The 27041-nt window shown below is 42.5% G+C and overlaps 1 protein-coding gene across 6 annotated transcripts in view; it reads left to right on the top strand.

Moving 5' to 3' along the window:
- Positions 1-27041, top strand: part of GAS7 (growth arrest specific 7) — a 473968-nt gene that overhangs the window by 199164 nt on the left and 247763 nt on the right. For all 6 annotated transcript variants that reach the window (XM_088482672.1, XM_088482667.1, XM_088482671.1 and 3 more), the window contains one exon: positions 10800-10920. In XM_088482672.1, the coding sequence (XP_088338798.1) occupies positions 10809-10920 (112 nt within the window). In that variant the 5' untranslated portion in view covers positions 10800-10808. The remainder of the gene's footprint in view (positions 1-10799; positions 10921-27041) is intronic.

The raw sequence follows: 27041 nt of genomic DNA, 5'->3' as shown, positions 1-27041 counted from the left end.
ATGGGGAACGCATCGCTCTCGCCACCTAAAAGATGGCGAGAGCGATGCTTGACAAACAGCGGTAATCTTAGATTACAGCTGTTTGTTAAATCCAGAAAAGGTGGCATACAGGAGCATATTTATAATGGGTGCAGGGTGTGCGGGGCACACGGGCTCCTGGGTCCAGGGGGGCCCACACCGCACACCCTGCACCCATATTATACTTACATCTCCGGAGTCCCACTTCGGTGCTGGTGTCTGCGCTGTAAAATATGGCTGGCAAATGGCTGCTGTGGCATTTTTCCCGTCATAAGTGCAGTACAGGGAAAATGGCTGCAGCTCCCATTTTCCCGGGGGCCTCCGCATGCGCTATAGACTCTGGGCACACTCTAGTGCCCAGAGTCTATAAGTGTGGCGCTGGCCGCGCACCACTCAGCTGCCGGCCGCCAGACAGAGAGGAGAGGGCCCGTGACGGAGACTGTACACTGGCCCCCTCCTCTCTAAAAACGCCCCTGGTGGCATAACCCCTTTAGCGAGCACTAAAGGGGTTATGCTTCATTGGTAAATGGGGGCCTGAGTTTGTTGCACTCATCACCAGAATTCAAAAATGTATAATTGTGTAGGGAGCGAATTGTTGCACTCATGAAGATAAATGTCACATTTACAGTAAATAGTTATTGATGGCAATAAATGTTATCCTGCACCAAAGTCTTTAAAATTTTTTGTATAGCACTGATTTGTAGCAGAAGAGTTACAAAATTGTGTCACGTCTACTCTAAATTGGTAATAGAATAATAAAGGTTACTTGCAGGTGAAAAAGATGGGGGCACACATTATGAGCAATACAACATTGCCACCTTCAGGCTACAAGAATTTGCTGCACAACTTACCAAACAGAAGGGGCAGCATAGTAACAAATAAAAACATGGAGAAATGTAAATCCTAAATAAAACTACTGTCTGATATAATAAATGACAGATTTCAATAGTAAAATTTGTTTTATATATTTGTTTTTTTACGTTTTTTTTTTTTTGTTAAAAAGATGTTTTGTGTGCATAATATTATCTGCTCAGGGAATAGAAAGTGTTTGAAAGCAGCTCCCGTTGTGTGTAGGTGTCTGCTGAGTATGAGACAGGCTAGTCATCAGGTTTCTGGTGAGGAATTAGTGATATGTCAGGAATGCATTAACATCACACACAATCCTCCATTGTATTCCTGTCTCAAAGGAGCTATTGTACGTGATTTCTCCATAACTGGGTGGGAGCGAGGGAAATCTATTTGTGTTAGAGATTCCAAACTATACTTCACTACATGGCAGTTAATTTGGGTAGTTAATTAGTTAAGCTATTTTATGCTTATACTTTTATTGTTAATTGCTGCAAAATGTATAAAATTGTAGTTAATTTATTTCATGCCAGTATATTTATTAATTGCTGGAAAAAATATTAAACTGTGTCCTAGGTATCTACTTTTTTTCTATTAAGTGATGACTGTATAAAAATATTATCATTACAGGAGTTTTTCTAGTTTCTTCCTCTTCCAGCGCTCACCTCAGTATATTTAACTTTGTTCTCTTCTCCATAATGCTTTTATATCCGATCCCTCCAATCATTTTGTGGCGTGATTCTATTTTTACAATTCATTTAATTGGAGGCATGGTTTAAGCTGGCCATACACTAGACTTGACCAGATTTTTATTCCAACCAACTAGTTGGATGAAAGTTGGTCATGTATGGGAGCAAATGACAATTGGCCATTTACTCGCAAACCCATGAAAACAGACAAACAACTTATCTGAACAAAATTTTGTAAGTCAAATAGATAAGACCAGGGGTTCCCAACCAGGGGCGGACTGGGTCGAAAAACCAGCCCAGGAAACTTATGGAAGCAGCCCTAATGGGGGTGTGGTCTGTAAAAGGGCGAAGCTGTGTATAATGTATATGGAGCTATGGCGGGGATGGGGCTTCAATTGGTGCGTAAACCAATTTGTTTTAAAAAAAAAATTCAAAGTTTGGGCTGTGTTGGGTGGGTGTTATGAATAGAGGGGGTCGGAGGGACACATGGGTGTGGGGTGGTCATAGGTACACATGGGTAAGGGGTTAGAGGCACACAGGGGTATTGAATAATGATGAGGCTATGTGACCGGGACATACAGAACAGGTTCCCCTGGCATGTCCTCTCACTGTGCCAGGGCAGCCAGGAGGGAGCTCTCACTGTTCACCCCCCTGCATCACTTGAGAGAAGGCATGAGTAACTCCAGATGCCGGGGCACTACTGGTCTCAGCACGCTCTGATTTGCCAATGCTGGCACCTCCACAACAGCTGGGGAATGCTGCCTGACCCTGGGTTGTGGGGACAGGGGCAGTACCCAGTATCACTCACATCACTTGGGAGATGATCATCCAGGACATCCTCGTCCTGCGCTGTCAGGTCTGTCTCAGCCGGCTCTCCTCTCATGATGACAGATCCTTCATGGGCCACTCTGCTTGTTATGACAGGCACAAACGCACTGCCTGTCATGCAAGTGCATTACTCCTAGCAGAGGAGGATAGTGTGTAGCAGAGGGTGATAGATGTAGCAGAGAGGATAGTGTGTAGCAGAGGGTGATAGATGTAGCAGAGAGGATAGTGTGTAGCAGAGGGTGATAGATGTAGCAGAGGTTTATAGATGTAGCAGAGTAGGATAGTGTGTAGCAGAGGCTGTTAGATGTAGAAGAGCAGGACAGAGCCGAGTTAAGTGTATTGTAATCACATTTACTAAAATGGTCCTGAACAGAAGGCTTACATAAAAAGGGCTGTGCAGACCAGATCATCTCCTGTGTGTAGTGAGATTGGCAGCTCTGCTCAGTGATGGTTGCTGCTATTTCCTATGTGGCTAAAGGACCTCTGTGACGTATCCACCACGTGACCGCTGTAGGAGGCTGGACCGCTCCTGCGTTACCATCCACTAGGGCATAGAGGGGGAATAAATATTTGTGGCAAGCGCAGCGAACCACCGTGGCCGAAGCGTGGCGAGCCCGCGAGGGGACACTATTGGTCCCCCGTTAGCATCTTCGCCCCTCCCCCTTTCAGGCCGGGTCACGTGGTATGACATCACAGGTCCATCAGCGCTCTATAGTCTAGACCTAACCGCTCAGTGATCCCTGACACTTTCTGTTACAGCATGTGCTTGCTTTGCAAGCTGTTGGGTCCCGGAGCATGCTGGGAAATGCAGTTTCCAAGTCACAGACTAGCACTCCATGAATTGGAAAGAACACTACAACTCCCATGAGGCACCGTTCATATGCAGAGCCAGGCATGCAGCAATGTACTGTAGACACGAAGCAGTAAGGTAATAATAGATAATGCTAATGAGGACATCCCTCCAACGCTGCCGGAGCTGGTGACTGTTGACAGCTTCCTGTTTGCGTTCCACAGCCAAACGCAAATCCAGGAAGCTTTGCAGCCTGCCCGGCCGCTTTATGAATCAGTCAGGTGCAGGGTGAACCGGCTTTGAAGAGGGGAGAATGGGACCAGCCCATCGGGAACTTTCCCAGCGGCCCAATCCGCCCCTGTTCCCAACCACAGTCCTCAATGCAACAGTCCAGGTTTTAAGGATAGCCATACTTGAGCACAGGTGACATAATTAGTACCTCAGTTATTTTGATTTAACCATCTGTGCTCAAGCATGGATATCACTAAAACCATGACTGTTAAGATGCATACACACGTAACGATTTTGTAACCAACAATTTTCTGTCAGAATTTCCCTTGAAAAAGTTAACAATTTTTGAAGTGTAGTGAATGATTTTTACAACAATGAATGAAAAATGTTCCTTCCCTTAATGAAAATCGTTGGACAGTCTGAAATGGACGATGAACAATAACTACAAACGGGAGCGCGCATTAAAGATTATCGTTCATCATTATAACTCAGAAACTGAACGATTTTTTGAACGATAACTACGTTATTAATCACTGGATGGGAATCACTGGATTAGACTTTCTTTTGTCTGTTTTCCGGTGTTTGGGAGCAAATTGATGATTGTCATTTGCTCCCATACATTACCAGATTTTAATTCCAACCAGCCAACTAGTTGGATGGATTATTTGATTAAAGTTGGTCTAGTGTATGGCCAGCATTATTAGCAAGGCATGTGTGTGACATCCTTGGGTACAATGTACGATGTCACCTAGGCAGGAGTGTAGAGACCCGGCCTGGGGGAGGGGGAGTGGCCTAGTCACAGGAGGCATGGCTACATCCCCTTAGGCTAAAATAAAAAGCTGTTTGCAGTGCTGTGTATGCTGGGCTTCTGAAGGGTAAGGGGCTGGCGTTGGACCCAGGCCCACGCTGAGACCCACCAGCATGCCTGGGTAATTGGTACCCGCCCCCCTTCTCAGCACCCCTGCACCTAGGGTGTGGAAAGCTCCTTTTAAATCACTGAAAATTTTAAGCCTATTTAACAACCATTGTGTCAGTTTAATGCCAAAAAATGCAAGGTCATGCACTTGGGTCTCAAAAATCCAAAGGCTAAATATAGTATTAATGGCACTATACTGGAAAGTACTGAAGAGGAAAGGGATCTAGGAGTCACTATTTCAGGTGACTTAAAGGCAAGCAAACATTGTAACACAGCAATGAGGAAGGAAAGTCAGATGCTTGGTTGCATAGGGAAAGGAATCAGTAGCAGAAAGAAAGAAGTGATAATACCACTGTATAGGTCATTGGTACATCCTCATCTCGAATACTGTGTTCAGTTCTGGAGGCCATATCTCTAGCAGGATATTAATACATTAGAGACTGTACAAAGAAGGGCAACTAAAATGGTGCAAGGTCTACACCGCAAAACGTACCAGGAAAAGATCTTAATATGTATAGTTTGGAGCAGAGAAGGGAAAGGGGGGACATGATAGAAACGTTCAAATATATAAAGGGTTTTAACAAGGTAAAGGAAGGAGAAATTCTTCAAAGAAAGAGAAGTATTAGAACAAGAGGACATGTTCTGAAACTGGGGGTGGTAGGTTCAGGGGAAATTTGAGGAAAAACTACTTCACAGAAAGGGTAGTGGACAAGTGTAATAGCCTCCCATCAGAGGTGGTAGAGGCTAAAACTGCATGCATACATAAAGATTTTCTGTCCAACCATCCAACTAGTTGATTGGTTGGAATGAAAATCTGGTAAGGTATGAAAGCAAATGACAATCAGCAATTTGGTCCCAAAATGCCGGAAAATGGACAAAAACTGTTGTTTGAACAAATTGTTTAGTTCAAACATTTAACAAACTTGTCTGACGACCATTTTCATCTGTTTTCTGACATTTAGGAGCAAATTGCTGATCATCATTTACTCCCATATGTTACCAGATTTTCATTCCAACCAATAAACTAGATGGATGGTTGGACAGAAAATCTTTACGTGTGTATGCAGCTTAAGAGACGGTAGAGAAATTTAAACATGCATGGGATAGACGTAAGGATCAATAAGGATTGAGGTAACAATATGTTTAAAAATGAGGCAGACTAGATGGGCCAAGTGATTCTTCTCTGTCGTCAAATTTTATGTTTCTATGTTTACAATTGGATGAAAGTCAAAATTATGACACGTCTCTCAGATGTAGCAGTACACGTCCACTTTACCACCGCGCTCATAGGTGTTGTTTTCACAATCTCCCTGAAATGCTTTTTTCAATAGTAGGCAAGTTTGATTTATAGGGGTTGAGAGGGTGAATTCATTGCCAGGCTAAATGGATTCATAAGGAGAGGGGCCTTCATGGAGCACATGTTGATTGAGGAGAGAGTACTTAATGCCTACCCTCCAACATGACCCGTTCCATTAGGTACAAGATACTCTGCTCCTGGACTTACCACCTAATGTATGATTGCAGTCACCTGTGTTGAACTAGGTAATTGATGACACAGGTTTTTCAGCACAGGTGTCTGCAATCATAAATTAAGAGGGAAGTCCAGGAGCAGAGCATTTTGTACCTAATGGAACGGGTCATGTTGGAGGGTCTGTTAATGGCGTAGTTAGAAATAAAGCCAAAACCTGTTGCCTGGATAATTAAAAGTTTACTGAAGATCTGCAAAAGACTCTTGGCTGTATGGCATGTATAAACGTGGGGATTACCCCAAATATCAGGTACTTATCTAAATAAATAAAATCCGTCACCAGCTGCAGTAGCCTAATGAGCCTGTGTAAGCTCATATAAAAAGGATAGATCAAGAAAAATGGCACTGCACTTATCACCTATTAGGACTTGGCGTGGCAGAAAACAAGACTATCAAGACACCTTTAAAATAAATAATATTATATATGGGAAATGGGATTCATGCAGGCTCACAAAGCCCCGGAGACGGGCAGTGGCAAAGAGATCTGAATAGATCCCTCTTAACAACCCTGGACTCTGGAGCAGGGTGCAGGATCAAACGCCCTCTGAAGATGGCGAATGTTCCCGCAGTCAAGCTCTGAATACATTGTATTTTCAGAACATGATGAATTTAGATCACCATACTAATGTATGGGAACAGAGGGCCAGATCGGGGCTGAAAGGTAAGCAGGAGATATCAGTGGTATCTCCCGCATTACCTTTATGATGTTAATTTTTACCTGCTTTTTGTATAAATGAAGTGATGATGACTAGACCCCTTAAGTACGTAAATATTTGACTACATGCTACGTCCGTAATACAATTAGGAGACTTGCTTCACTGAGCACTTTATCAAAACCAAATAATCGCAGCAAATTATTCTTTTTAAATATGTTTTGTGTGTACATAACAGATGTCCAGGAGTTGGGATTATCACTGCAAAAAATTGGGTAGCCGAAAAATAATATCCAACAAGAGTGGGACATAAACCTGCAGGCAAGACTGCAAATATTTTCCCTGGCTCTGTGCCATGTATTTAATATGTGTCAGTGATTTCCTTTTCATCTTTATCCTATTTGGTTAAAAGGGAATAACATTCTTCTGGGGATGCAAATAATGCTAATTAATTAATTTATGTTTGAAACTAAAGTATCAACTTTAACATGATGTAATTTAAAAGGAATATATATACACTGGGGGTAGAGCTGTAGTAAAACAGTTAAATATATTATATATACTTATATGAGATATATATATATATATATATATATATATATATATATATATACATATACACAATCAGGTGCATAAATATTGGGACATTGACTGACTGAATTTTCATATTTTGGCCTCTATTCACCACCACAATGGCTTTGAAATGAAACAAACAAGATGTGCTTTAACTGCAGACTTTCAGATTTAATTTGAGGGTAATTACAGTGTAGGAATTACAACAGTTTCTATATGTGCCTCCCACTTTTGAAGGGGCCAAAAGTAATGGGACAAACTAAACAATCCTAAATCTAACTTTCACTTTTTAATACTTTGTTGCAAATCCTTTGCAGGCAGTTACAGCCTGAAGTCTGGAACGCATAGACATCACCAGACGCTGGGTTTCATCCCTGGTGATGCTCTGCCAGGCCTCTACTGCAAATGTCTTCAGTTCCTGCTTGTTCTTGGTGTATTTTCCCTTCAGTTTTGTCTTTATCAAGTGAAATGCATGCTCAATCGGATTCAGGTCAGGGGATTGACTTGGCCATTGCATAACATTCCACTTTTTAGCCTTAAAAACTCTTTGGATGCTTTTGCAGTATGCTTCCGGTCATTGTCCATCTGCACTGTGAAGTGCCATCCAATGAGTTCTGAAGCATATGACTGAATATGAGCATATAATATTGCCCGAAACACTTCAGAATTCATTCTGCTGCTTTTGTCAGCAGTCACATCATCAATAAATACAAGGGAACCAGTTCCATTGGCAGCCATACATGCCCACGACATGACACTACCACCACCCTGCTTCACTGATGAGGTGGTATGTTTTGGATCATGAGCAGTTCCTTTCCTTCTCCATACTCTTCTCTTCCCATCACTCTGGTACAAGTTGATCTTTGTCTCATCTGTCCATAGGATGTTGTTCCAGAACTGTAATGGCTTTTTTAGATGTTGTTTGGCAAACTCTAATCTGGTCTTCCTGTTTTTGTGGCTCACCAATGGTTTACATCTTGTGGTGAACCCTCTATATTCACTCTTGTGAAGTCTTCTCTTGATTGTTGACTTTGACACATATACACCTACCTCCTGGAGAGTGTTCATGATTTGGCCAACTGTTGTGAAGGGGTTTTTCTTCACCAGGGAAATAATTCTTTTGTCACCCACCACAGTTGTTTTCCGTGGTCTTCTGGGTCTTTTGGTGTTGCTGAGCTCTCCTGTGCGTTCTTTCTTTTTAAGAATGTTCCAAACAGTTGATTTGGCCACACCTAATGTTTTTGCTATATCTCTGATGGGTTTGTTTTGATTTTTCAGCATAATGATGGCTTGCTTCACTGATAGTGACAGCTCTTTGGATCTCATATTGAGAGTCGACAGCAACTGATTCCAAATGCAAATTTCACACGGAGAATCAACTCCAGACCGTTTACCTGCATAATTGATAATGAAATAATGAGGGAATAGCCCACACCTGTCCATGAAATAGCTTTTGAGTTGATAGTCCCATTACTTTTGGCCCCTTAAAAAGTGGGAGGCACATATAGAAACCGTTGTAATTCCTACACCGTTCACCTGATTTGGATGTAATTACCCTCAAATTAAATCTGAAAGTCTGCAGTTAAAGCACATCTTGTTTGTTTCATTTCAAAGCCATTGTGGTGGTGAATAGAGGCCAAAATATGAAAATTCTGTCAATATCCCAATATTTATGCACCTGACTGTGTGTGTGTGTGTGTGTGTGTGTGTATATATATATATATATGTATATATATATATATATATAATGAAGGGATTCATCCACTGAAGTTTGATTTATTGGAAGATTATCAGCAAAACAAACTGATATAGTCCCATCTGCTGATGTAATCTCAATCTCGAACCTATTATTTACTGTTCCACATTACTAAAAGTAAAAATTGCGTTTCTTACAAAGCCTATAGTTACAGTGCTTTACAAACCACTTTGCATGTCTGGACACAGGAACTGGCATTCTCGCATGATGTGTCGGCTATCCTGTCTCCCTCCACTGCTTCTAACATTTTGTCTAACTGGTTCAGTGTACTGTATACCAGTGTTTTCCATCTTCAGTCCTCAGCCACCCCTGACAGTGCATGTTTTCCAGATCTCCTAGCTGGTGCACAGATGTACTGGCTGACACGTTTTAAAAGATCTACAGTTAGTACTAACTATTTAATTTGTAAAATACAGAGGAGATTTGTAAAACATGTACTGTTAAGGGTCCCTGAAGAACAGAATTGGGAAACACTGGTGGACACAAATGTTAGACAGTGATACATTTTGATTAGTAAAGCTGCAATTATTATTCCTGCTTAACATTATAGCTGTGTTTATTTATATACCAATCAACATTTTTAAAAGTAAAATTGGGACAAAAGAAGCAACACACATGCATTGTGCATACAGTACCTTCCAGCTTTAGAGCACTGGGCATCAGGACAGGGGTTCCTGTCCACATTGCGATGCATGTTAATGTTGCTATGCGAATGTGGTCATATACTGTACTCATACTTACCTGCTCTCCTGGCAGTTGCAGGAGGCTCCCGAATTTTTATGGAACGTTCTGCACCCCTGGAAAAGTATCCGGATCTTCCGCATTCCCGTTCACTACCTAGTGAATTGGGCAGGATGGGGAGATAATTTCAGGGAATCATGGCATAAATGCAGTGAATTGCGGCTCCGTATGGAGGGGGTGGGGCTATATGGCGAGAAAATTTTTAATTTAGCCACGCCCCCTCCTTGCGCTACCGCGGTTCGACAGTTTGCCATGACAGGACGGGGCCTAATGACATAGGAACCTGGCCCCGACCCCCAAAGTGTGCAGCTGTGTCTGCTCTCCGGGCATCTTCCGGGAAGCAGAATACAGCCTGTGAGTATGACAGTACTAGGTGCATGCTTTTGGGGAGAGATGAATCAAGCCTCCTAAAGAGGACGAGTGGAGGTGTTGCCAGGGGCATATTTATAATGGGTGCAGGGTGTGCGGTGCCCCTGGGTCAGGTGGGAGCCCACACCACACACCCTGCACCCATATGTTTTAACTACTCACCCCTCCGAAGTCCCACGCCGGGCTGTCTCGCCGGAGAAAACACCTGAAAAATGTCCGTCGCTGCAATTTTTCCGGTGTTCTCCCCATGCGCACTAGGGAAATTACCCTAGTGCGACCTGCGCATGCGCTGTAGACACAGAGCACACTCTAGAGTCCAGAGTTTACAAGTCCTCCGGTGCAGACCGTGTCCGCCGCTCCAGAGAGAGGAGGGGGCCCGGACAGAGAGTGCACACAGGCCCCCTCCTCTGTAGAAACGCCCCTGGGTGTTGCCCATAACAATCAAATTGTAGCTATAATTTTAGAGACTGTACTGGATAAATTATAGCTAATCTAATTGGTTGCTATGGGCAACTTGTTTCCTTTAGAAGGTTCGATACATCTCCCCCTTAGAGGCCTCTTCATTTTCTTAAAGCCCTGCTCCTTCCACTTGGGTACCTCTGCAGCTTGTCGGGTATCTCCGTAAGCATGCATGAAGCTATTTCACACACACACACTAAAACTATTGACTCTGTAATGTTAACGTTCACTGCTACAGAAATAGTGGTGATTTTCCGATCAGCTATCCCACACCGGAGTATGCCCTTGCTTGAGACCATACAGTACAATACTTTACTAGACACCATAGTTCATGCTATAGGGCTGCCCGTTCCCGTATGTCCTTGCAGTTATCTTTAATTCATTTTTTTTTTTTTTTTTTAGAAACCTGGTATGATGAATCCACAGAGAATAGAAGATTCCACCCAAGGTCCTCTCCCCCAGGGATGGCAGTGTTACATGTCTCCACAGGGCCGCCGGTACTATGTAAACTCCATCACCAATGGTAAGTACGATGGGTGACTGCTAATCTTGCCATAGTGGACATAGTAGTCATTATTAAGAATTAATAACAGAATTCAGTTGACATATTTTGGTTGTAGGCGTTGAACATCAACTGATGTATATTAATTTATCCTATGAGGTTTCCATAATTATTTTAAAATTATGTACTGTGTAATTTTAAAACTATTCTAAGTATGCGGTACTGATAATGTTTATTGAAGCAAAACCGTGGAATTCTGAAATGGCAGATAAAATATATCTGTTGGATTATGGACAGTAACACTTATTTTTATTCAATGGACTTTGAGATAATCGAAAAATGTCTCCAGATCAGCTTGGTTTGGTCATCCTTAGCTTTTATTTAAAATATTCTAGGGAGGAATATGCCCCCAGATTGGCCCATCTTCAGGTAATATCATAAACAGGCTTGTTGCCTTTACACATATTCCTAAACAGATAACATTGTTTTATATAAAGGTTATTTTTAGCTGGTGTGAGCCATCTGGTGAGACATTAAACGATGTGCACTGTATATATTTATTGGGCGTTTGTATAAAAAATTTTTTTGCGTACTTTGGATATATCTAGAGATGAACAATAGTCACCTCTAATATGTTTGTTCTGCATAGTCTAGTGTGTGAGGCAGCTGCTGAAAGCTTTCTGCTGCAGATCACTAACTGAAGCCTAACGTATTTTATTAGCCAAGATTTTTTTTTGCTGTTTTTACTTGAAATGTGAGCCCACTGGCTACTATAAGTACTGGGCAATCAATGTGTACTCAAGAATTTTGCATTGAACAGCGATGACTCATTTTGCATGTGGCCCTTTATGAATCAGGAAAAAGGATTAGACAAACTGCCCCACAGTTTTTCTTGTCACACAGCAGCTGCTCTGCAAAGAGTAACTTCCTGTCTAAGTATGTCCATTAAATATTATGAGTATCTTCTCATATTAAACACAACTTAATATAATATGCTGTCTTTGTCTTATTAAATTTATCTGCTAGCTAACCTAGCTAGTAGCGCTATGGGGTCTATTCATTATCCCTTAATTCAGCTACATTTGTGGAAATAAAGTCATACTTGCCGATACCCTGGCTGCCCCGTACTCGCATAATTTTGACCCTGCCCTCGCTACACAATGCCGATATTTACGGCATCGTGGAGTAGGGGGGCGGGGTCATGATGACGCGATTCAGTGGGACTGGAGGGGCCGGGAGGCATGCCTACTTTTCCGGGGGGGCGGGCGCAGGACACGATTTTCGGGAGGCTCCCGACCAAATCGGGAGAGTAGGCATGTATGAATAAAGTATTGAGGCCATTCATTACAAAGATAATAAAGGAAATACCATGGATTTCTCCTGCTTTCCAGTCATTCCTGATTTGGCTCGGCGTCCCCATACAATAGTATGGGGACCTAAATTCATCAAGCTCTGAAAATACAAAATTTTTGGAAATGGGCAGCGGGTATCATAACCATCTTGCTGATTCCCGGACCTTGCACATCTCTATGGGAAGGAGGTCCGGGTTGCAAAAAGGAATCCATTTCTATTCCCTTCCCATGCGTACTTACACTGCTGAGTCAGTAGCTGTGCTAGAGATGGCAGGGGACAGCTAATTTTCACATCTGCTGTCCCTGCACCAGAGCTGCATTGTTTTAGTATCTACTGCTGCTACTTGCAGTTAATTCGATACCAAGATAATAATGAATAGATCCCTAAATAACTGTAATATAGATTATTTGGCTAATGATAACTGGCATTGACTTAAACTGTAATTGTAGTTACATAAGGCAGGTAGTAACCAAGCATCCCTGTAAGAGTTCATTTCTTGAAATAAAACTGCAGAAATTGAGATGTAATTGTGTGTACATTATAACAGTGATTTGAATTTTTGGACAGTCCGGGTGATTGTTTCATAAAGGATTAATTATACTTAAAAATCATTAGTAATTAGTTATTAATATAGTTAGTGTGTACTACTAAGTAAATGTTTATTGCTGCAGCGAAAAAAAAAAAAAAAGGTTATTCCTTTCCTGTGGCCCGGACCATTCTGTAGGCTACTAGTCTAAGGCTAAAATGGTTTACCAAGCTAGTCCGTTATTAGAGTGTACTGTACAGATGGTAACATATTAATTTTTGACAAGACATCGGACTTACGAGTGTCTGAAAGCTAATATCTGCCACATATGTCCGGTGATGCTCTCCGCAATCCTGACAGCAACCTATTTTTCAATTGAGAATTTGCTACCTACAATATATGGAGAAGCCTCCCTTTGCAGGAGTTAGGTGAGAATTGTTGTACTACCAGGCATCCGCCAGATCTGCCAAAACACCATGAGCCATGTAGATAATATTTTGAATTAATTCAAAAAGATGGAATTTTTTAGCTTTTTTTTCTAAACAGTCTTGGCAATAGATCTCCCTCTGTATCCCTTTATTCCATCTAGTTATCCGTTTTACTTGGTATGTCTTTCTCTGTATACTGAATAATAATATTTTTAGTGCAGTAAATCGACCTCACAGAATAAATGGTTGGTGACAGTCGGCAAAGGGTTAATGTGCCAGGAATCCATGGCATTTCATGCAAGGTGACTCTCGGGTATTTCCAGCTTCGGAAACACTGTTCCTGCTGACGGCCAGCAGACACATCATCATTTCTTGTTCTGGCTCGGGGCACACATGTCCCAGGATAACAGCAGACAGACAATATCTCCGAGAGGGCATGTGACCAACTGCAGGATGATATTATATTAAATTACAAATCACTCCAATGTTATAGAATATCTACCAGCTCTGTGACTACTGCCAGCCAGTATGTGCTGCTAAGCTGGGAGCACTGGGCATCAAGTGAATGTTGATTGGGTACAGTTGCACAAACATTCAATACATTGCAAGCATCAAAGAGCTAAAGTTCTGCCTAAGACTTAAAGGGGCCTATTCATCACTTAAATGGACCATTACACATGCGGAAACGCTAGCCTCCGCATACTTTATGTAATGGGCCACACATTATTAGGGGTCCAATTGGACCCCCTAACATTCAGCACACTCCAAACAACTTAACATTTTTGGAGCTTGCTTGCTAGGACAAACTCTGTTTGTTCATCTCTGGTCACACCTGCGTAGAAGCCAGCTGCAGGGAAGGTAAGTAATGCTGCTACTAATCGCTGGGACAGCTGCTTTTCAGTACAGCTGACCCCACACCTAAGCAATGTTGAATTGCTCTGGTGATAAGTATGCCACGTGGCAAGTAGCCCCCCCCCCAATGAGGAATAGGCCCCAAAATGTTCTAAACAAACTGGAGGCAGCAGTTTTGTGGTCTTAACTAAACTTCAAAAATGCACTTCAACCAAAGTAATAGCTTCCAACACAAACAAAAGTTGAGCCTCTCATACATCAGGCGTCCGATCTTGCGATCCTGCGATCGGAAATGCCATCGATGTTCCGTGATCCATCACAGGATCGGTGACATTCTATATGTTAAATTTCACCGATGTGCCAATCACAATCCTTTTTTGATCGTGATTGGCATATCTGTGAAATCCAACATGTTGGATTTCTCCGATCCTGAGATGCCGGGTTGCAGGATCGCAGCAACACAGCGATAGGTTGCTGATGTATGGGGGCCTTTACATATACAATAAAGACAGTCCCTATGTCACATCACACTTATTAACGTAAGTTACAAATGAAGCTCGAAAGAACAGTTTTATTTCAGGAGAAAACTAAACAGTTTAGAGAACTAAGGGGGTGAGTTACAGTGGACTCAGACTGGACCATGCATTGTTATTACTGTTTCCACCGTGCTCAATTTCTGGAGCTTCCTCCAATCTGTCTGCTTTCAACGTGTTGTTACACAGAAATCTGATGCTTTTATTCTGTAACCAACAGTAGATTATATTAACTGGGAACAAACTTTTCATCCATTACTTGTCAAAACCATGAAAGAGTTACAGGAACATTGAAACAATTTGTTACTCGCAGATTAAACATAGACAACACATAATGAAGAGGCAGATAAGTTAGGACAAATTCTTTTTATCGCCCCAAGCTCCAAGCTGAAATGAGATGTTATGATAAAAGTGATTTCACAAGAGGTGTTTTGGGAAGTAGAGATGAGAGATATGTTATTCACTTAACATTAGAATAGGAAGCTATTTTCCCTCTGTCTCTCAATTCACGTCATTACAGTATTAATAAAATCAGCCGCACCAAGCAGTGGAGCGAATGTGGCCACAGCTTTTAATTTTCTTTACTTTCCTAACCTTAAGGAGAGCGGTGTACCAGGCAATAAAGTGTCCACAAGGGCCACCGGAGACGTTCACGTAACCAAAACCTAGGGTCACAAATCTGTGCCCATCCTCCAGCTGGTCACTTAACACTCTCTCCCACGGCAACCAAAGCCGGATTCAACAACTCAATCTGTGGGATGGGAATCCTTCAGAACCACGACCTGGCCCGGTTCCGGAGTTCCCCTCGAACATTTCAGTACAGTTATAGTACCACCTTTTAATTGCAGGGAACGACCAGTAAGTCCCTCCCCAGTCCCATTTAACGACAACACAAGCTTTTTCAATATTAACTTGATGACTTGAAAACTGAAAATCTCTGTGTTTTTTTATTTTCCTCTTTATCATTCTTGTGGTTTTTTTGTTGGTTTGTCTTTTTAATAACACTGTATATATCTCGTTTAAGAACAGTACATGAGAGTTTTAAATGTGAAGGTCCCCAGCAAGCTTATGTGGAAACTTGTTCTCTCCTCTGTATGTGTATTACACAAACACTTGATTAGGGTGCATCTAAATCTTTAAGCTGTAACCTAGTATAGTCTTGTTGATTGCTTATTTTACATTTATAATGGTGCAGCACATACAGTATATACAAAATGTGCCACTTTTGTGTTTTAGAAAATGTTAACTAAAATAGAGATTGTTTATACAATATAAAAAAATAGAAGATTATGACTCAATTGTGTATGCCTATCCTAAACCAGATAAGGTGATGATTCTCAGTGACAAATTATGAGATGTCATGAGACCACATATATAATGTGATATTAGGATATTTTTTTGTTATTCATTTAAAATCTGTTTCATGATGTGTGATGGGAAGTCCACAGCTGTGGACTTTCTAAACCTGCAAACTCTGAGATGCTTTGGAGACCATGGGCCTGATTCAGAGATGGATTGTATTCCATGCGGCTGTGCAATACCGTCCAACTAATATTCTATTGCAACAGGAGACGTCTCTAAGAAAAATATGTCTTCTGTCAGCAACTGCGATTTAAGTGCTGTGTCCATAGATGCAGTCTTGGATCGTTATCGCCAAAGCTGAATCTTCCTCAGAATGGGCAATGTACTTACTCAGCCGGGTTCAGGAAGTCTGTGTCGGAAGACGCAAACCCTAGTCCTGGCACTCCCATGGCACCGCTCCAGCCTCAAATGGCTGCAGCATGTCAATCATGCTGAGGCTTTGGGGCTTTGCATGCGTGGACCCATTCTGCACATGCGCAGACTCCAACAATTGGAGCTGTATGCAAACTATTGAGTTTGCGTACATCTCTGAATCAGGCCCCTGGAGCTACAGATGCTCCCAAGTTCATTGTGGCTGATCACGCCACAAACGTGCTCACGCATCGTGCTATGCGACACGATACGCTACGCCACCCCCGATCGCGGGAGAGTCTCCATTCAATCCTATGGAGACGCGAGAGCGCGTCTCAGATCTTCATTCCTATGGAGACGCAAATGTGCATCTTCAATCGCGGGGGTCTATCTCGCGCCACGCATGGCACGATCCTCTGTGCTACAGGCAAGGATGTAACTGGGCATATCTGTATTCAATTCACCACGCTGTTTGCCTGATCGGGAATTGGTTAAGTTGGAGAATGCTGGTTCTCACAACTTAACTTGGGTTTAGGCGTGAGAACCAGCATTCTCCAAGTAAAGTGCCGGCCACGCGGCTGTCATCACCGTGCTAAGCCGGAAATCAGCCGCATGTCCGGCACTTTAGTCTGATTTCTCCTCGCACAAGAAATCCTTTAGTTGGGCTAACAGTGCAGTGAGTTGAATAGCTTCGGGAACTCCCTCCCGGAGCTACTCAGCAATGCGCTGAATTGGATCACCCCCAAGGTTTGCAGAAGTGAACTTGCTGCTTTTGACATCCCTGATAGATCCTTTGAACCTGAAGGGGCCATATCTTTATGAAAATACATATACAATTACTACCACAGTAGCTTGATAGTTTGAATGTTTAAATAAAGCTGTGACCCTTTTTTCCCCCTAATCTCAATCAGTGTGATTTATTGACTGTTGGGTCAGGGGTCAAGAAAAGTGAAGCTCTATTTAGGATGCCCGAGGTTCCACAGGGGAGGCTGCATAATGGTGGCAGACTCCAGTGATCAGTTCATGTACAACATAAATAAAACGTTTTCTTCAATATGTACTCCCAAAACCTTAATGGGATTCTTAAATTAAATAATACACTGAAATATCCCAACACTGAGGATGCAGCAATCAATAGCAGGGTTTTTTTTTCTAGCATTAGACTACCCTAGGGACTGCCTTTTGATGCCAATGACTAGAGGGCACTTAAACACTGAGTGATTTCATTCAACCAGTGTATTTTTGTGGCCCAATATTTAACGCCAGTCACTGACATAGAAGTTATACTGCCAGCTCCTGCTCTTCTATGTCTGTGAACTTGAAGTGCTGGGACCTTGACACTTGACTGTGATTGCCATAGCCAAGCTCTGTGTACTCAGTGAGGAGCAGAATATGCTGTTCCCATCTCCCACCTACTAAGATAAAAAGTAGCAAGAATGGGGTAAAATGCCAAAGCATGTGTAGTGGTGCTGTAAAGGGTGACCTTAGAGATAGCGCTGACCCTGGTTGCCAGTAGTTTAAACGAAGCGAATCAGCAACAACTGTGAACATGAGTGGGAAATATAGGTAAGGGGCGTGGACTGAGTGATCCCTGTCCTGTCTGAAGATAAATATCACCCTGACAATCCCAGTTATGGATAGTCCCTAATGACATTGACACTTGGGAAGTTTAGGGTACACTAATGTTTGGGAGATAGATATTTCCTCTGGATTGTATGACAACCCGAAACATAGTAGATGTAACAGCTGCCAGTGATTTTAACTCACAAAATAAGTGACTGTAAAGTCAGTGGGGAACACTGAGAAGGGGCTCTGATTAAGCAGCTGTCAGCTGCCCTGTATGGCCATTCTCCATGTACTTGCCCTGCCCTGGTAGTTGGATGTGGACATCTGAAAAGGTGTGTAGTCACATGACTAAAGCTGGCTATCCACTATACAATTAACTGTCCAATCTGGCTGGTTGGAATGAAAACCTGTTAATGTATGGGAGCAAATGACAATCGATCATATGGTTTTAAACGGAATCGGTATGATTTACCGCCGGCTGTCGGGATTAGATCCGCCGGCTTCCCGACTGCATACCACTTTAAACACTGAAAAAAGGGACATAAATTGTTCAAATTGGTTACATTTGTGTGTTTTAACCAATTTGTCTGAACAACCATTTTTGGCTATTTTCCAGTGTTTGTGAGCTGCTTTTTGGAGCAGCTGCCTTCGCACCTGAGCATTGATGAATTGCTCCGGTGTTAACTATCCCCCACGCCAGGTGGATACTTAAGGGCCTAGTCATCATTACTTAAATGGGCCGTTAACCATGCGGAAGAAATAGTTTCTGCATATTTAAATTATTGGGCCATTCATCCTCAGGGGTCCGATAGGAACACCTGATATTCAGCAAACTCTGGAAACTGAAAGTATTCGAAGTTTGACAGTTAGATGGGAAGGAGTTTGTGGGATGCAAAGAGAGATCTGAGTAGATCTCTCCGCCGCCTCCTCCTCACTAACTCCCCATCGGCTTTGCGTGTGTGTGACCTCAGGTGACGCATGCGCAGAAGCCGACCGCAGGGACAGGCAAATAATGCTGCTACCTCTGTAGCAGTGTTACTAATCCCGGGGACTGCTGCTTTTTGGAGCAGCTGTCCCCGCATCGGAGCAATTATGAATTCCGCGGCATGGTCAATACTTCATCATCGTTGGCCATATGCCCCTTGATGAATAGGCCCCTAAGTTGTCTATGTACTATCATTATTGATCTTTGATTCACCTGCTCATTTACTACAATCAGTGTGTTGGGACTGCGGTGATTGACAGCCTGACTGGGGTACAGACAGTAGATGGGGATTGTATCCATTCTTTTCACACTGTTAATTTCTGCAGCTATCTGAACCAAACTTATTTGAGAGCGTAAAAGCCACTCTAAACTTCGCTTTATATCCAAAATAAGGTATAAAATTTACCTTACCATGTTAATTTGGGTGCATGAAGCATTTCATTTATGGGAACGGAACATAAACATAGTTGTGTAAGGATTTTGGGTGGAAAAAAGAGAACTTTCCAAGCAAAACTGGGACACATTGAAGCCCTGTAAGCAGATAATTTGTTAGTTGTCTGTTATGGCAAAGTGCATACAGGGGAGCCCGTGACAACTGCTGTATCAGGTTGCTCTAGATGTCCCCTCCCAGCTCAGGTGAAAGGGTTAGTGCAGAGGACAGAAAACCAGAGCGAAAGAATATTTCATACTGATATACTAATAATTCTCCGCATCTTTCCACAGCCAGTATCACTGATTGATATTTCTTTTCAAAGCCATGGAATGTGTGTTTATTGTTATTTATAGGTCTTCCGACAATAGTAGGAGAAAAGATTAATCTAAATAATAAGAGAGAGCAGACCTTTATAAATATCATGGAAGTCTTGGAATTCAGATCCTCTTGCCAGGCAGCAATAAATGTTTCTTGGTACTTTTATATTTTCTTGTCTTAACAGAGCCAAGCCCTGTGATCTGCTAATCTTCAGACTGAGACCTAAATGACGTGACAGGAAAAGGTTCTTATATTCTGAGTGTTTTTCTCTCATTTACATCCCCTAAATTCAGTACTATGGGCCTGATTCAGAGATTTACTATCGCCACCACAGCTGTGAATGTGCAGTGGTTGTGTGAAAATATGCAAATGTCGCAGACACCTAGATTTGTATTGAGACGCCCTCCGGTGCAAATCCAAGCATCTGCGTACAAAGACGCGGCATTGGCTGCAGTACCTTTGATTATCTGCTTTCTGAGTAACGCTTTGGTTACTTTATACGGAGCCGTGATTCTCGACAATTCTCGCTCCATCCAGCCCACCTCACTAGGAAGTCTGTGGGATGCGGACACTCTTCTGGGGGGTGGGGGTCTACCCGGAAATTTGGGAGCCTCCCGCAACTTCCCTGAGAGTAGATAAGTACAGTATTGTGTAGGTGAAAGGGCTAGTGCAGAGGAGACTTTTGGATATAAAAGAAACCAGAGAGAGAGAATATTTCATACTGATATTACATCAGGTCGTAATTCTAATAATTCTCCTCATCTTTCCACAGCCAGTATCACTGATTGATATTTATTTTCAAAGTCATGGAATGTGTGTTTGTTATTTATACTGTATGTCTTCTGGCAATAGTAGTAGTCCCAATGGGACATATCATTTAGACTATTTTGCATACGCTGTATTTTTTGATGCTCTCTCCAGGAAAAAGTTGTTAATGATCCACAAGGCCCTATGTATGGAATTGGTATGTAATGCCGGCTGTCTGGATGCCACCTGTCAGAATACCAAAATGATTGGTATCCCGACAGATGTTGGGTAAGTATACTCTCCCTCCCGCCTTCTTCCCATAACTCTAAACCTCCCTTTTTGTAGCCCACCCCCCCCCCATTAGTGCCTACCCCTGCCCCCCAGTGGTGCCTAACCCTCCCCCCTAGGGGTGCCTACCCCACACCAAACCTAACCCTAACTCTGCTATGCTCCCAAAACCTTACCCCCCCCCCGCTCGGGTAACACTAAGGGTGCCCCGGACTTACCTCGTTCGGGCTGGCGTACTTCAGCGTTCCGGCATTGGAATTAAGATAGGCGTAGGTATTTTGACGCCTATCTTAAATCCCTTGTCGAGATTCCGATGTCGGTATTGAGACCTACATCCCCTATGTACAAATGACATGTTACAAAGCATTATCTTTAACATCACTTCAATTAATATGGAGAAAGTAACTTTTTGTGAAATACTGTAATAAGTATTTGGATGCTCGCTTGGGAGCTACAGAATATTTCACCAATTACTCAGAATCTGTGTGCAGCACACTGTATGCGAACTTGCCTAATCGTCTGCACAAGGGATCCTGGCGCTGACTCTAGTATATGAGCATGACAAAGATTGTGTTTAAAAGCCCTTTTCCCTAACAACAAACGCATTCTTGGCCCGCTCGGGGAAGGTTCTTAAATGGTTCTATTTACAAACATTTATCTGAAGAATGTTGTGCTTAGCCGTCACTGAATCCCCTAGTACAATGTGTGGGGTTTGGAAGATTTGTTGAGTTTGTGGTCATTTTTTTTTTTTTTTTAAGTTCTGATTTCCAACTGGAAACAAATGATAGTGTGAGTAGAGATCATTATTTACACAGCCCGTAAATTGTAGAATTTTCATAAACACATTCAAGCTGGGAGGTTTCTCAGTTTCCAAGATTGTATAAGAGTTACAGTATATAAAGAGCAGAATACAGAAGGCATTGCAGAACATGCAATAGATATGCAGAAAATGGAGATCTAAACCTGGGGAAGGTAATCTAAGAACGAGATAGCCGATCAGTGAAGCGCCAGCCATTGTGAAATTACCAATATGTCAAATATGAGAGACTAGCAGAGCATACTGGGACTTGTAGTTCCCACAACAGTTGGAAAGTAATACATTGCCTAAGCTAGTTCTTTGTCTGTAGCATACAAGGCATGCCAACTGTCCCAAATGTTCTTATTATTCAATATTGACCAACAGCACCGTAAAATAACTTGCTCTTGCTTGTTGGATTCAATTCTTACCAATTCTTTGGGGGTAATCAAAAACAAGTGTCACTCCCTGAAAAAGTGGGCAAGTCTCCCGGAACCGGCCGCCATGCGTCCGCAGCCGCCCACTTACCGAGCAAATGTGAGCGGCATTGTGTAGTGAGGGGCGTCACTACCGCGTCATTATGACCACCAGCCTGTCCCACAACATTATTCCCACCTGCAAAGCCGACCAGGGGGAAGCCAAGAAGTCTGCAAGTATGACACACACATGCACACACACAATTGTTTCATTTAACATTTATTTAATAGCCTACAGTATGTCCCAAGTCACAATCTTTGTCATGCTCATGCTAGAGTCAGCGCTAACTAGGGCTCTAGTTATCAAAATCTGCAATTTAATTGCTGTTATCCAGTGATAATAACGATTATTATCGCATTGCAATAATCAAAGTTATCACATGGATGTATCAACATTTGCTTGTCCCCGCGAATCCTCACCGCAGACTTCTCGCGATATTTTCCACCCAAAAATATGGTGAGATGTCTCTGTGGATGTGCCTGCCGGGTAGCGCTACCCACACCCACTACCCCTTGCCCCACCGCTAGCACTTACCTGCCCGGTGATCTGTGAGCTCTCTCTTCCAGTCAGCTGGCTGCCAGGCTCCTCCTGCATGGTGACCCGGTCAACTGATGCTGTAAACTGAGATGCCAATTAACAGCACAGCTGACCGGGGTAACAGTGCAGTGCAGGAGCCCGGGGACCAGCTCACAGAGGAGAAAGCTAACCGATCACTGGACCCCTGGAAGCAGGTAAGTGTTTTTGTTTTGTTTGTTAGGTTTTTTTTGCAGTGAGCAGCTTGTGGTCTATTTAGACCATAAAGCTGATCGTGGGGTGGCTCCCGACTCTGCTCTGCCTGTCAGAGAGGGACCAGGAGTCGGTTTTCACATTTTTTTTGTTAAAATTAATATTGATAAATAGGCCCCTTAAAGTACCAGTATTTCACACAAAAAACATAAATATATATACATACTGTCCCCCGCTTTATGTAATAAATTAATGTTACGACTGGGGCTAACCTCAACAATTAAGTGGATGACCTGAAGGAGGGTACACACTGGAGCAATGTTGTTACGATTTAGCCAAATAAAAACATATCGTGCAGTGTATATGCACGATATGCGTGCTCCTGTGATCGCATTTGATGGCGTCAGGTTTTATGTGCTACACATCAAACCTGACGATATTGCATGCGGCCTTATTCATGTTAATGAAGGACCCTTCATTAGTCTCTGCAGTGTGTACCAGCAATCATGGAATGTCCAGGGAGTCCCTGTACATTGTCACGATTTCCGGTCGCACCAGTGTGTACCCGGCATAAGTCATGAGCCACTGTTACGTAGGATGCAAGTCTCTTTTGCTGGCCCATTGTAGAGTGCTGGGGGAATGTTTATCTTGGGGTTTTTTTCAGTTAGCAATGTAGTAAGGTAACCTGTTGATAAAAATACCCTTTTAGTCTCAGGTTTTACAAGTTAATATGAAATAGTATCTAAAATCCCAAAACATTTCTTAAAATCAGAAAATATATATTATGCGAATTACATTTCTGCTGAGGTATTATCTTGTGCCATACTCTCAGCAGCAAGTTGAGTGGAAAAAAGCCCATTCTAGCCATATTACATTTATAATCCTACTACCCACTCTACCAGTGTGTCCAGAAAACTCCCTAGTGAAATTGGTGGTTCAGAGGCATATTGATGCTATTTCCAGTGAATAACACCATCATGGCCCTGCCCTTTCTACACGATGACACTATTCATCCCATCCCAAGGCACTGGCCAGTGGCATCTCCTCACTGGGAACTCCTAGAGGAGAGTTATGTAATGTTTGAAAGTATGTCTACAATGTGTAACAGGGGTGCTTCAGTGCAGAATTGGGGCTCTACTTTATATATCCCATACTGCACTAGTGAGTGAGCCCAGGCTGACCTTATTTGACTCCATGGACCACCCTATTCTCACAGTTGCCTTTACTGACAGTCGGCTCACTTCCTGGTCCTATGGGCCTTAGGAGCTCATTCAGAGCCGGACGCTAAGCTGCGCTCTCACGCAGCTAAAAAGGGCCGGGTATGCAAATGCTGCGATCGCATTGTCTGGTGAAAGGACGCCCTCTATGCCTTAGAGAGTGACGGCGGTGAGCGCACGCCGGAGTATAAAGCCGCCAACCTTTCTTTCATAGCACACATCATCTCCAGGAAGTGTGTGATTAATCGGTGACATCGAGAGCCATCGGAGCTGCACGCAGCGCTTGAGGTAGACCCTACCCCACCGCAAGCACTGCGATCACTGCAAACTGAAATACAACCAAGTGACTTGTACAATGACGCTTCTTTACTAATTATGCACACCTCTAAAACTCCGTTTTGATGGCCAGACACGCCTGCGTTCACAGCCCCACTCCCCCGTTCACAAGCACCTTCCCCTGTTACCACTCAAACTGCACTATCTGTCACTCAAAATAGTGTCCAGTCTGTGTGCTACCAACGCACAATTCCCGGCCGCAGTGACTGGTTTGCGCATGTGTACTTTGACGCATGCGCAAATGTGCAATAATCGCCCATAGTGCAGTGTTCAGAGCTGGCGTATTGGATGAATATAATATCTGTTGTAAGTCCATTCAGGAAACCAGGAAGGGAGTGACTGTTTGCTACAGTGATAGGATATGAAGGGTTATATCTTTGTTGTTTTCAGATTCCCAGACAGAGAACGTGACCAGGGAGTATGGCCAACGGTATGGGCAAAACTGCTATATTTTTGTCAGATCTCAGGCCACTTCACTATTACAAAGACAAAAAATGGCATTCGATTTCTGTATATACCTCCTACTTCTGCATAAATCATAAGCAGGATGCAGGCGAGAGTATAGAGGAACACTTGCTAGATTGTGTATGTATATGTATATATATATATATATATATATTGTCTTCTCGGGACTATACTATTAGAGGTTTTGGGAATCGGCAGTCTAGTTATGTACATTAAGGTTATCGGATACAAGTATATTAGTTTACTGTGAATAAAGCTGTTTATTTTACATTTTTATCTTACCATTGTGCACCTCCATGATTATTTGATTTTAAGATTAGCTAGGGTATTGACAGCGCTGGAAGAAATTTACAAATACAGGGCCTAATTCAGCGTGCACTGTTGAACGCAGATTCCCGATGTTTGGGAATCTACGCAGGTACCAGACCCATTCTGCGCATGTACGTAAACTGGCAGCAGACTGTCAGTGATTGACAGACTGCTGCCGTTTGGGGGCGGCGATGCCCTCCATTTCCTGAAATGGAGGCAGCGCCGCCGTTGCGGGGGAGGGAAGAAGCCAGGATCTCTGTCGGCTGATGGAGATTTCCTGGCCTCTTCCACTCAACTGCGGTGGCCGGCTGCTGGACCCCATGGGTCATCGCAGCCGACCGATGGTACACAGATTATTCAATGCTTAGTTGGACAAAACAGCTCGGATAAGTAATGCACCCTAAACCTAACCCCCCCTGCCCCTAGTGCCTAATTCTAACCCTTAGCCTAACCCTCCCTCTAACCCCAGTACTTATCATCGGGATGACAGCGCCGGGATTCTGCCAGGTTTCTGGATACCGGCGCTGGAATTCTTTGCGTTGGCATCCCAACTGTCTGTATTATGACCGCATCTAGTTTTACAGACTCTTCTGCCCTACTCTTTACATGTTCCCCTTAATTTTTAGTTTAAGCTTATATGAGCTCGGATTTACCTATTTGCACAGTATATTTATGAAACCTGTCTCCTAAAAAAAAAAAAAAGCACCATTTCTGTAAAAATCTAAATAGAAGTAGCTGTATATTAAAAGTGTACATTTGTTACATGTTGAACAGATTTAGGGTTCTAAATGAAAGCATTGCAGAATGGAAATGCTAAAGCAAAACTTGATGCCTGTATTGACAGAACTTTGTTCCTGTGCAAAGCAATGTGTTCCATTTTAAAACTCAGTATTGCACAAAATGACCCTGCAGTTTTGATAATATCTAATGCTGGATTGGAACATGCTAATGTCTCTGATAATGGAATGTACTGTAGACTTCTATTTCCTGACGTCACCTGCTACTGAAGAGATGTTTGGAGAGGATACAAATCCCCAGCTGCACATTCCTCCTTCATTGATCTGTTACTCAATGAATAACTCTGATGAAGTATTAAGTCTGGGAATTGTTAGAGATTTCAGTCATTTACAAAGCCTATCACAGCTATTGGTATCCAATGTGTCTTACAGGTTGCATAGAACATTAAAGCTGCATGTCTTTTATCGATTGTTTTTGCTTGTTATTTTATCAAAAATCATGAAATCATAGCAGGTTACACATATATTATCTTGACATTAGTGGAACTACCATGGTGAACATAGTAGCTGAGGAGTGCACCATAGTCATTGGGGATTTGTGTAGTATGGACGGTATTGGGGTCAGTTTTGTATGCTAGTCACCTAATTGAGTACTGCTCTGTCGGCTGTGTTTATGGGATCAGCTTTGTATATTAGTCATTACAATTCCTTTGTTGCGTACGAGCCTTAAGAATGTTCTATGAATTGTATTTTAGCCGCCATAATTGATCCTGTTTTTCTTTTTAATAAAAACCACCAAACTTGGATCTGTATATTCTAAAAGTAGAGAGGAGTGGTTTGGTTTTGACTTTGTTCTTTTTGTCAAATTATCCAAAAAGCAAAGTTCGACTTTTTCTTATTGGTTAAATAAAACACGAGAGCAGGATAACTAATAAGATGTCGTTTGTGGTTATTCAAACATTTCCAAGTAAAACCGAACTGCTCATCTGTATATAAAAGCCAACCGAATTGTCTGTGTGGTACATTGGCCATTAGAATGGACTTTGTGTTGTAGATTACCCTAATTGTTGTGTAACACATTCTGATACAGCACACCTGTGAAATGTGTGTCGTGCTTCTTTGGAATTGCTGCTAATTATTATTTCTGCAGAGTATTTTATACTTGCTTTTATCATGAAATAAATATAGAATGAATTATCCTTGCTGGAGGAATTAGTTTTATTAGGTAATCACATTTTACCATGAAGGATCCCTACGTACACTAGGTTTGCCTATTGAACTGCCACCCCCCAAATCCCTAATACAAATTCCTTTTTATTACAGAAAAACATGAATGT

The sequence above is a fragment of the Taudactylus pleione genome, unplaced genomic scaffold, assembly GCF_031769625.1.
Source record: "Taudactylus pleione unplaced genomic scaffold, aTauple2 ptg000290l, whole genome shotgun sequence".
NCBI classification, from domain to species: domain Eukaryota; kingdom Metazoa; phylum Chordata; class Amphibia; order Anura; family Myobatrachidae; genus Taudactylus; species Taudactylus pleione.
Note: the sequence above shows the minus strand (reverse complement) of the source record. Positions and strands in the feature narration are given on the sequence as shown.